The 12,385-nt window shown below is 36.3% G+C and overlaps 1 protein-coding gene across 3 annotated transcripts in view; it reads right to left on the reverse strand.

Annotated features, from left to right (window-relative positions):
* The window catches only part of CPNE8 (copine 8), a 78,816-nt gene that overhangs the window by 4,603 nt on the left and 61,828 nt on the right, over positions 1-12,385 (reverse strand). For all 3 annotated transcript variants that reach the window (XM_042018293.1, XM_042018295.1, XM_042018294.1), the window contains 5 exons: positions 11,815-11,996; positions 9,768-9,895; positions 6,252-6,354; positions 3,601-3,658; positions 854-927 (listed from right to left, as the gene is read on the reverse strand). In XM_042018293.1, the coding sequence (XP_041874227.1) occupies positions 854-927; positions 3,601-3,658; positions 6,252-6,354; positions 9,768-9,895; positions 11,815-11,996 (545 nt within the window). The remainder of the gene's footprint in view (positions 1-853; positions 928-3,600; positions 3,659-6,251; positions 6,355-9,767; positions 9,896-11,814; positions 11,997-12,385) is intronic.

Genomic DNA, 12,385 nt, shown 5'->3' on the forward strand with positions numbered 1-12,385 from the left:
ATCAATCCTTAAACATTCATGTATAAGTACTTGTAAACATTTTGCAAAGTTTCAGTTCCTCCAGATATAAATGGAAACAAATATATATATATATCCCAAAGTTCGTTATCTGCAATCTGACCTTAATTATCATGCAGTATGAGCTATTCATACAGCTCAGTTATTCTCTCTCTATATACATATTCTACTAAACAACAATATAAAAATCTAACCTATCTTGAAGGAAGTAAGTGAAAATAAGTAAGAGGAAAAATAAGTGAACACTATGAAGTTTGACAAATAGGAGGAACAAAGGGAGAAGAAGAAATGGCAGATCTAAGGTGAGGTTTAAATCTGAGGATGCCTGTTAGTGTTTAAGAGGCATTTGGACAATGCCCTTATTAACATGCTTTAACTTTTTGTCAGCCCCGCAGTGCCCAGGCAGTTGCACTAGAACTCTGTGGCAGGTCCCTTCCAACTTAAATACTCTATTTTATAAATGTATTCAGCCACTACCAGGAAAACATGTCTTCCATAAAAGATTTGCTTTTAGACAGATACCATTTTTTCGAGAAACTGTATGTTTCTCCAAATTTTCAGCAGCTAACTCTTCTCCCATGGCTGTATAACACTAAGACTTTATAATAGTGTCCTGCCAGTTTGGGGTCATTTCCTAACAAATGCAGATCCACTACTGTGTGTTACAAAACGGCTCAGAGGTATCACAGAGAGTTTCTGAGCTTGTTATGAACACTTCAACATAAAGTATCTCAGTTCTAAGGTAAAATGAAGGGTAGGAATATAGATAGAAACAAGAATTCAAAAAAAAGAGGAACAGTAAAATCTATCTATGAGAATATATTTTCTCTCCCACCTGCACAATGTCTCTTTCTGCAAACCTTCCTCTTGAAGAAATCCTCACTACATCCCCATCCAGTTCTTCCATAGCTTAAAAGAAAACAAACAAAAAAAACCCTGTAAGTTCAGGTACACAACAAAATCATCTTACTGAGAAAAAGTTCAGACAACTTACACTTTAGAGCAACAAAACCAACAATTCTTTTTTAGGTAACTCTTTTAAGATCATTTGCATCAGAAAATACATCATGTTTTGTAGTTGTTTTGCACTTTTTCATGGTGACAATAAATACTTTTATCTTTACTGTCACCTTCAGAAAAGAACAGGCTATGACAAAGTTTTTATCCTTTCATCTCTCAAAACAGAAGTATATCTGGTTTTGTAAGGCAATATATATACTTTCAGAGGTGGAGAAGAATTCATCTTCAGCAGCTATTGTTACAGAAGATACAGGATACAGCATAAAGGGGTAATAACTCACATTCATAGTGAAAAAGCAGTATCTTTTAATGTATAGGAATGAGGAGTGCTTAAAAAAAATTACTAAATTTATTGTGTAATTCTTCTTGTATCTTTTGAGCAGGAAGCTCATACAGGAAAGCTCTGTTGTCCAGATACCTGGAAGCTATTCCAGGTAGAAAGATGTACCTGCTGTCTTGCCAGTGCTGGAATTGATAGATTTGGGATCTCAGATTATTGCTCAGATGTTGGATCTGCAATTCTACAAACTTTCTTTCAGTGTATGCTACGAAAATCAAAGCCCTGCACCACTGAGCTTCTCAGGGGTTTACAAACTGGGCTGAATTCACTGAAACCAGCACTTCAAAACCTAGTTCTTCTGAAGCAGGAACTACAAAGTATAAATGACACTATCAGAAGCCAAGCTGAACAGAGCATATTTGTTCAAAGAAAAAAATCAGGTTTGCAGAGCATGTTGCCCGATGATGCTGTTGCAAAAATGTGCATGAGTTCAAACCAGGAGACTGAACAAGTATTTGAAGGAGTTTCACTAAAAAATTTCCAAAATAGCCATAAAGCACATCCTGCTCAGGAAACTCCAACCTAAAAACAGTATTCAGGGAAGTATCATATTTGCTTAGTCTGTTCTTAACATTCTCTAGGAAACTACCCATGGCCATGTCAGACATAGAATACTGGGCAAAACTGCCCCTTTTGTGATCTGTTACAGTCATCCTCACATCCTTTAAGTAAAGCTCTGCCAAATATATGTGTCTTCTACCCAAGCTTCAGACTTTTAAGAACCCCTCTGGTAGTCCCCCAGGGGCTGGGACATCTAGGGAACAGTGGTATCTGAAGGGGAGCAGCTTGGTCTCTCTGTGGCAGAACTGAAGCTTCAGAGACACTTGAAATGTCAGGAGAGTGCCTAAGCCACACGCCCCTGCACCCACACTTCCTCAGCATCCACGGCAGACAGGGAGTCTGTTCAGAAGCAATTTCTGTAGATGGAGGTAATTTCTCTCTGCCCTCTTGGGCACTGAGGGACTACAGACTTGGCATACACCTAATAGGTGAATCTCACTGAGGCAAAGCACTCCAAAATTGTGGCTCTAAAGATGGAAACTGTATTCTGCAGTACAAACAGAACCCTAACTTCAGAAAAGGGAAGGGATGACACCCCAAGAACATGTCCTGACAGAGAGAGGGAGCCTGGGCAAATCCAAGGACTAGACAAACAGGGAGAAAGGGAAAATGCAACGGAGGGGTCAGAGATGGTGAGTAACACAGGACCATGCTGGAATTCTCAGGAGTAAAAATGAAGTTTACAAATTTCCATCATATGCATTTATGAATATAAACTTCTCTCGTTGATTCGGGCATACAATCATCTGAAGTGTAAGTGTTCACCTGGACAATTTCTTCACAGAATAAGATACTTAAAATTATCACTAATATACCACTTGCCAAACAGCACAAGAATAATGCTTGTAATAAAATAAAAAAATCTAAAATAAAATAATTTTGTCTTTTTTTTTTTCCTCTTTTTTCATACACTTAGAGTATTTGTACAAAAATTAAGACATGCAATCATTAGTCAACATTAAACATCTGTGGTAGTAGTACTAAGTATATTTCAGTGCAACAGAGGGCATACTGTCTAACCAGATGTACTAGAATGAAAAAGAAAGGATTTAGGGCTTTGAGGAACAGACACACACAGAATGTCTGCACTTCACAGTGCAGTGATATATACTTAATAAATTAATACAAATAATGGAAGCAACTTAGTTATTGCAATAGAGAATGGTGTTCCAGAATATCATCGAAAGAATATGTAAATAACCTGGTAATTTCTCTCCTGCTGTAATATTCTCTGAATGCTGCTGCACAGTTACCAAGTGAAACCCTGTTTAACCCAGACCACCTCAAATATATTTATTTTTCTCAAGATTTTATTACTGCAGTAAGATCAGTATTTCCAATCAACTGACACTTCACAAGGCATCTAAATATTTGTGTTGGAGAAATTTAACATTTCTTAAGTATATTTACTTTACTATAAATGCTGAGCCCCCATATGGTTCTGACTTGAACAGAGAGCCTGAGGGGCTACACAGCTCCACATGGTAGCTTGTAATCACACTGAGTTATCAATCAATCAATCCAGCTGGAAATGTCAACAGCACTCACTCCTCACTTCATGTAATGTTCATTTGAAGAACAGTATTTGTTTGAAAAGCCACATATTACTAAAATGTAAGCAAATAGAAAAGAAAATTTAGAAAAAACACTAGAACACTTACCATCGAACTCTGCTGGTCCTACCCCCACTATAATTATGGACATGGGAAGCTTCGAAGCCTTCAAAAGAAGAGGAGAAAGAGATTTAATGCATTACATAACCTCTGCCAATACTATGAGATCTGAGAACAAGGTGAACAAAAAACACACAGAAATTATGTTTTAAAGAACAATTTTTTTCCCTTAAATAGTTGAGTGGTGTAAACTATCTGCTTAAATGGTACAAAACATCTTGGATGAAGACAGAAAGGCACATGATCATTTTATTTTTTCATTACCAAGTCTTTGAATCATATAGGATGCTAATTAAACACAACAAACTATGTTAGGATTTAACACTAACAGGACAACTAAGAGGACAAATTTCTCTTAGAAACTTTTGTAAACTGACAGTAATTGCAAATATGAACCTAATAACAGGCTGACATTTATTTAAATGTGCTTTGCTGTTTTTTTGATATTACACAGCTGCTTGGAACTATGGGACACTATTTTGTACATTGATCTTATGCCAATTTTTAAAAGAAAATAAATAATCTATTTGAGCAATACATATATTACATTTATTCAATTAATGAAATTTTACTCTGGTCAATCATCCCTGTCACAGACAACCAAGATACAGAATTGGCCTGTGGTAAGATTTTTAATTTTACTTTATCTTTTTCATTCAAAGATGATATCTGGCCTTCCCTGAATAAACTCTCTAAAATCTTTAAAATTACAAAGACACTATCCTAAATATTGGACTCTCCTGCCCTGATAGTAGCACCAGTTCGTAGAAATAATGTGAATCTGCCTCTGATGAAGAAGGTAACAACTAAAACCAAAGAACATTCAGCAAATGTCAGGGTTGACAACTTATTGAGATCATTCTGGTAATTCTGTTGCTTACTGAGATATTCTGATAAACCGTAAAATGTCTACAGCCATTTTAAACATTAAACTGGACAAAAAAATCATAGATGTACACCTTCTGATCTCTTAGAACAGAACGAGATCCCTACTCACACAGACACAGAATTATGTGATGCAATGAAATATGAAACAGCAAGTGGCAAGGACGGCATAAAGACAAAGAGTTATTAAGCTTTTGCTCATAAACTTAAGTGTTGGCATTTCCTGAATGACAGCATGACCTTTAAACAGTTTGGTAGAACAGAATGCATCTGACATATATGCTGTAACGAGAAAGATGCCTAAAAGCACAATTAATGTTAAAAATTGAAATATACTCTTGAGTTTTATACACATCAAGTTGCATTGGACATCATTACCCTTTCTAGTATTATGGGTATTATTAAGACTGAAAAAACTGCTATCAAACAGCATTTAATTAGTTCTGTCAGAATATACTGTGCTCACACTTCAAGAAATATGCAGAAAAATGAAGGCATCTTCATAGAAAAACAAGACAGCAAATATTCCCAAGCTTCCACTTATTCCAGGCTAACAACACATCTGCTGTGCTTCCAGACAGTTGTAGACTAACAGCCATTACTCCTTGAAATGAACTATTACTGAAAACAAGGTTCTTCTGTACGTTTTAGTGGCAAATGAATTAACCTTGCAAGGTATCAGACAACTGCACTTGCTGCTCTCTTATGCACAGACTTCACATGGAAGGGTGAATTAGAATCAAAAGCTGCTCTTTTTTTCTCCACTGAGTCTTTTTGTCACCCAGAAGAAGCTCATCTGAAAGAAATTATGTTTCAAACTTTGTATGGGCTAGAGAATGAACTTCCAAGCTTATCATTACACAGACTCTGTGTGCTGCAGGCTGGAACTCAAGGGCATCTTGCTAACCCCTCAGTGAAAGGCAGAGCACTTGGGCAGTATTTTCATGCGCACCCCACAAACTGCAACAGTATCAAATCTCTACAGCAGGTAGTGAAAGTGGCTCTTCCAAACTCTGCCACCTAATTCTACACTATTCACTTGGACGTGATGCTAAATGTAGGCTTTTAATGTAGGCTTTTCAACTCACCACTTGGCTGTTAACTAGATCCACTGTGCTATGCTAAAAACTATTGCTAGAGATCTTTTCCAACCATGCCTAGGAGTGTTTCTGTGTGTACTTTAATCTGAAATTTCCCAGGGGCAAACGCACAATAGAACCTGCTTATAATACAGAATATTACTTAAACACATGGCAGTTTTGAAGAGAAAAATACTCAAAATAATGCAGAAACTAACAAATAACAAGGAATTTTCAGAATTCTAGGGGACTGTTTTGAGGGAAATCAGATGACTGGTATGCTTGCCACTCAGGATCAGAAAGTTGGGGGCAGTTTTTAAAAAGTGTGTGGATCAAAGCTGTCTACAATTATGAGAAAGACAGAGAACAGTTTACTAAGCAAAACTGCATGGTGGGATGTGCATGAGGAAGGAGGAAGCAAGAAGCAGATGAGGAAAATCATGAAAACAAGTGTTAGAGAGAAGAGTATCATTTACCACAGAACACTATCTAAGGTTGAGTTCAGCTTCTGTTTTCTTTTCATCTTCATGCATAATAAACTTTTCCTGCTTGGTAAAAATGGGTACTTATGGAACAAATCTAGTGCCTGAACTATTAACTCATTCACTTTATTGCCTAAAAGATCAATTCCTAGAAACAATTCTTTTAAATTTCAACACTTTCAGCAAAACTTACATTCACTATGGATTCTTTTGTCTGAGCCATATCAGATATAACTCCATCTGTAATAATGAGAAGAACAAAATACTGGGAGCCGTCTTTTACTGAAGCAGCATATCTAAGGGAAGAAAATGAACATTATAATAGTAAAAAAAAAAAACAACTTTATAAAAGGAATTAATATGAAAACAAGCTGTATTTGTAAAATCTGACTACCAAGGACTCACAAACATAACACAGGGAATTTCAAAATTAAAGACATTCATATCTAAGCTGGACATTCTACTTTTAAATGAGAACATTGAAAAAACAGAACTAATACAATATTGATATTGATGATCTGCATGTGCTGTATCAGTGAAAAATGGGAACTGCACCACTACCAAAAGGAGCATGGATAGAATGCCCTTTACAGAATCATGAGTTCTTAGAAAGTCCAAGTTGTTTAACAGGTATTACCTATTGGGTACATCGCTTCCTATGAAGGGTATACATTAATACTGAATGGTTGGGTTTATATCACAAATAAAATTTATCAGGAATTAACATGTTGCGTATTTTTTTCTTCTGGTTTTTTTTTTGTCTTACAAAACCAGGTTACTTACTGTTGACCATGATTCAGATTTATAGTTCACATTTATGTGTACATTTGTAAAATGGCTGAACACGCACCCTGCAGCCCTGGTTTTGATATTCATTTCTTTGCACCACCCACAGATGTCCTTTCCTTCAAGACTCAAGCTTCTCCCTGTGCTGTACAGGAATGCAAGATAAAATACACCCAGTGCCATTCCCACCTCAGTCAAAGGACCCAAGAAGCAACTACTCTTTGAAAACGAGCAGCTTTTGAAGGTTTGCAAAGTCCTGAAAGAGAGTGAGTCCACAGAAGCCCCACTAAATCCTGTGGCCTGAACAGAAGAACTTTTTTTGTGGGAAGCTGTTTGCTGCTTCACAGCCACTACAGTTCCTACTTCCATGAAGGCTCTTGGTGCTGTTTAGGAGTCAAAAAGTAGAACTTTCTGCAGTGAGTTGTATAGAGAGCAGTAAAAGAGAAAAATGAGTTGCCACAGGAATACTTTTGAATACATGCCCAAATACATAATATGACTGTCAAAGAACTCACTATTTTTTTGGTCACTGAATATGAAAGACCTGGTTCACTGAACAGAGTATGTTCAATGATGGTTGCATATGCTTAGAAAATTCTAACTCTGATGATAACACAATGCACTGGCAAGCAAGTACTGCTGATAAATACAATGCTGCAGCCACAAGAGTTTGGAGAAAGCCATAATTAACTTACAGAAAGCCACCATCTTCCACCCTCTCGCCAGGATACAGATGGGTAAAGAAGCCATATGAGCAGTGAACCTGTTGGATATCACCTACTTGCCTGCTGGCAGTAGAGACTGATAGTTAAATATCGAGATTAACAAAAGCTACCATGGAACACATTTTCACTACCATGCAGAGGCTTCTTTTATCTCATTTTTCCACAATGCTTATAATCTTTTCAATGATGATTGCATTGACAAGGTATGATGAGTAAAATAAACATTATTAACCTTTCTGAGCACTTAATACTGTCTACATACCTACACTGAAGAAATGGAACAGAAATTTGATTATTTCAAATTTTTTACAGATGAAAATGTTCCAAAACCTTTTGCAAGAAAGATCTTTTATGAGGAGGGGAGATGAGAGGAGACACTAAGTTGAATTTGGTGTAGTTTAGATAACTCCCTAACTCGGGAAAGGATAATAAAATCCTTATTTGCTTAAAGTGTTTCCAAAGAGCTCCAAGATCACAACAGCATAGTAATATCTGACACTGTTTACAGAGATTTCATCAGAGGCATACTTTTAAGTAGGAGGGATGTGGAAAGAATAAATTTCTTTAAGAATGAAGGTAGGTTCAAAGAGTAAATGCAGGTCAGTACCATGTCCCTGAGACTCAAGAGAATAATCAAGAAATTGAACATTGAAGGAAAATGGTGTTACTGAGAACTGGACTGATACACAGATTGCTTTAGGGATGATCATGCAGTAGAAATCCTTGTGAAGACACTTAGCTCTCCCACTATCTATAATGTAGCAAGATTTGCCACCAGGAGGAGCTCCCAAGGTTTGCAACAACTTGATAAAAAAGACAAAAGTTCAGCAGAAGGACTAATACTGGTGGACAGTCTTCTGTTATTCTGCAAAAGTTGACAGATATTCCTGAGAAACAACTGGTGAGAAAAAGAACTGATTTTATGCCAATGGTTTGATAACATTGGATCAAAATTTTCAATTTTTGCAATGAGGTTAACTGCCAAGTTCTGAGCCAGGCATCTCAGCTGCATGACCAGTTCTGAAGAAAAAGAAAGAGCCAGGAAAGTTGATGAGTTAGATTTCCAAATAATGTGGATAATGCAGACACTGGGTGCCACACAAATGGAAAACTGCTACTGAAGAGATCATGTCAAAGGAAAGCTTAAAGGCAACAGCTACTCTCAGATAACAAGCAATGTAATATACATGTACATAATTTTAATTGTATGATCTGAAGAAGAAACAACTAACCCTAAGGATAAATAGATGAAATCAGCTATCTAGCCATGCTCAGGGGCACAGAAAATTCTTTGCACCACAGAAATTCGCAAATTATTTTTGCTGGTCTGTAGAACTAACAACAGCCAAACCAGATAATAAGTATTTCTTGCTATTAAAATTAGGTTTTTTGCAAGTTCATAAATAAAACATTACCAGTACAATTATTTACACATCCCTACTTCTTTATTTTGTAACCAGTAGTTCTTTCTCTGTGTCTATAAATAAAATAAAATCTGTTCAACAAATCACCTAAGCCATATCACTTTCCTATATAAATTCATGGAGATACTATACTGCCAAAATCTTGAGCTCAAGATTATAAGTCAAGATCTTGTCTGTCAAAATAAGGCAACATTATCCCTCTTAAGGAACTTCTATAGACACAGGAAGGCTTTTATTTTGAGAAGTCAGATGAGGTGTTGCATAACTGCACCACAGTTCCCCAACGATGACAGCTGTACTACTGTCTGAAAAGTACCACTACCAGCTGGGAATTGTTGGCACAGAGAGAGCTGGCAAGTTTTGTAGACATTTTGGACATTTAGAGGTTAGAGAAACTACATATACCAAAAAAAATGCAGATTTTATACAAATTTTTGATAGATGTATGTATTTTCTGTGAAGCAATAATTCTGTGTTCTAAAGGATGAAAAAGGAACATGACATGACAAAAATTTTCTTTCATTATGATTTCTGCTAAGATTTTAACACAGGCTGGTCAACTGGATCACTTGTATTACCTTTTAATCAGCAATGAAATTCTGCATAATACCAGCAAATGGTCTCCAAACCTACTCAAAATCACAAGGTAATCATTAGACTGAATAAACAAAACCACTGTAAATAAATACCTTTCTCTGTAACTGGCATCCTTTTCTATGCAACACTTGTTCTGACACTAAGAAGTTTCTGCCCAGTACCTGTTGTGATGCTTACCTGGCTACATGATTAATTACAGGAGCAAAGTTTGTTGGTCCATAAAGCTGTACAGATTTTAGGCTCCTGTAATATGCCTCCATTACACCATCAATTCCATGGCAGTATGGATTTTGAGGGTTTCCATTCTAATGAAAACAAGAGATGATTAATCACTGAAAGTAATTATGAAGTAAAAATTATGTAGGTTAATGAACACTACCCAGTGTACATTTTTAGAAGTCAAAGACCTAAGGATTCTAGGATCTATTAAGAGAGTTTACTACAAATGCCCAGTGTAAGTGTCATGTCTGCTTGTGAGTGTTAACTGCTGAGGTAAGGAGGTTCTACCAGCCTCATGTTCCACACAGTCTGAATCACTGGGACTGGCTCCTAGACATGAATAGCATTTTTAGTGTAATTATACTCTCCTTCATACAGACAACAGTAACAGGCATCTCCCTGCATGGATTTAAGGTAGGAATCACAGGTCAGATATAAAATTGGAACCGTGTTTACAAGCACAGTTCAGGCTCAATGATTTATTCTTTTAAAAATGTGAAACAAAGAAATGGTAACCAGATCCCAATGTTTTTACACTTATGAGAGTGTAAGGTAAATTACAAATTTCTCATTGTTTTGGTCCAACATTTCCGCATTCAAAAAATTAATTTTGACCTGGTAAAAACAGATGAAGAAAGGAATTTACTCTTTGGGAGGCAACAAAATGGCTGGTACTGTAAATTCTTAGGGCAGGCATTTTACTACCTATCTCCGTAACGACTCTCTAATGAGGATACGTCTTTACAGATGGCAATACAAAATATAAGCTGAATTCCAGAACCATGTCAGGCCAGGCAAACGATCTATGTAAGGCTACGAAACCTTTCAAATCATCCTACTCTCCTTCATATGCCAAAACCTCATTGACTTACTGTGCCAGTATTTCATTCTGAGGTGAAGTATACCTGCCTGAGAATCTAGAAAACCAAAAGGGATTTTTCACAGAATTTTTCTAGAACATTAAAAAAAAAAAGAGCTGAAAACGTTGCTTAGCATTACATGGGAGACACCAATCCATGTTTATATATGGATTATATACACACATATATACACAATGTATGTGGTGCTTCTCTTCCATAAAAGCATCGCAATGGTTCATAAATTAAGTGAATTAATTTTAGAAACATCCTTAAAACTGAAAGATGTATCAATACATTTAAACTTGCTACACAAAGTCCAAAGAAAGTCTGCAATTTAAATGAGTACTTGTAATTGCACCTGTTTTGAATTACTATCTATGTGGAAAACCTTTCCCTGAAGTAAGACATGTGGCATTGTTTTCTAGCACAGGCTGACAGAAGAAATACACATCTACAGTCACCTGTCTTCTGCCATGTCTTTGATGCTATCTGATTAGAACTCTCCTGATATACCTACATTGCTGTAATTCTGACAACTTTATCCTACTCTGAGAACAAAAATATAAACATCAACACTAATCACAAGCATCAGTTATACCAGATCAACCTTTCTGGCAAATCTTGGTAGATTTTAGGCTTGCAATTTAACTGACCCATGGACCAATCTCAAATTTGTTCTTATCAACTCATCTTTTAGTCCACTTAGATATCCCTATGTCTCTGAACTAGCAGCCTGTAAAAGATAAAGTGATCCCAGAAAATGAGACAGAACAATAAGAATAATAATGAAATACTATCTTGGATCATGATTCATTTGCTTCTTTAGAGAGATTAGCTTCAGTCTGAAGTCTTTGAAGCATCTGTTTCTCAAGATGCTACAGCTGAAGTTAAAGATTATTACTTTTCTTTATTACAATTTTTGGCCTACAGGGACTTCTTGACTCTGGATTTCTCTCTGTAACTTCAAGTGAAATAACTTCACTATGATGAAAAGTTTTGAAACAACTGTTTGCAGTTAGCACAGAAGACTCAGCACATTCTCCGCTCTTTACTTGTCCAGTAACTGCTTAAGACTACAACCTTAACTCCCAAAATGTTGTTGTAGTAAAGGAATTCAAATAATATATAAACATTTATTTACTTACCAGTGCAAATTCATGTGATACTCTTCCATCTGGAGGCAGTCTAGCTCCAAAACCTAGAGCTGGGAACATTTTATCACTATCATAGTCCTGAATTATTTCACCAACAGCTCTCAGTGCCATGCCATAAGCATTTAGCTGATAGGGATTCATGTAGTGCAATGAAGTTGGCTGTGAAGGGTTACCTGTTGAAGCAAGGATGAGATTTACTTTAAAACTGAACACCTCAGAATTTTCTCTCTTAAAAATGGTAAGTTGTATCAGGTAAAAATGCAGTGTTCTGAACATATTTTATTACTAGTAGTTTTTTAGTAGTTCCTAATATATTATAACAATAGTAGCTGTATTTCAGCATTGAAAGGGCAGCAAGAAACTTCTAGATTTGTGCAATTTATACACTTTTAATACAAAATTTACAAAAGTATTATGACATTTTGAAAGCAGCTTTAGAGGAGGATCACAGCTTATCTCTGCTTCACCCCACTTCAGCCTCACTCTACCTGGAACTATTTGGCCCCTCTCAATGGGTTCTTCTAAGTTTTCTCCCAGCAGTTATAAAAAACCAAAAAATAAT

The sequence above is a fragment of the Corvus kubaryi genome, unplaced genomic scaffold, assembly GCF_017639235.1.
Source record: "Corvus kubaryi isolate FWS band 111438036 unplaced genomic scaffold, C.kubaryi_AGA036_p1.0 137, whole genome shotgun sequence".
Classification (NCBI taxonomy): Eukaryota; Metazoa; Chordata; class Aves; order Passeriformes; family Corvidae; genus Corvus; species Corvus kubaryi.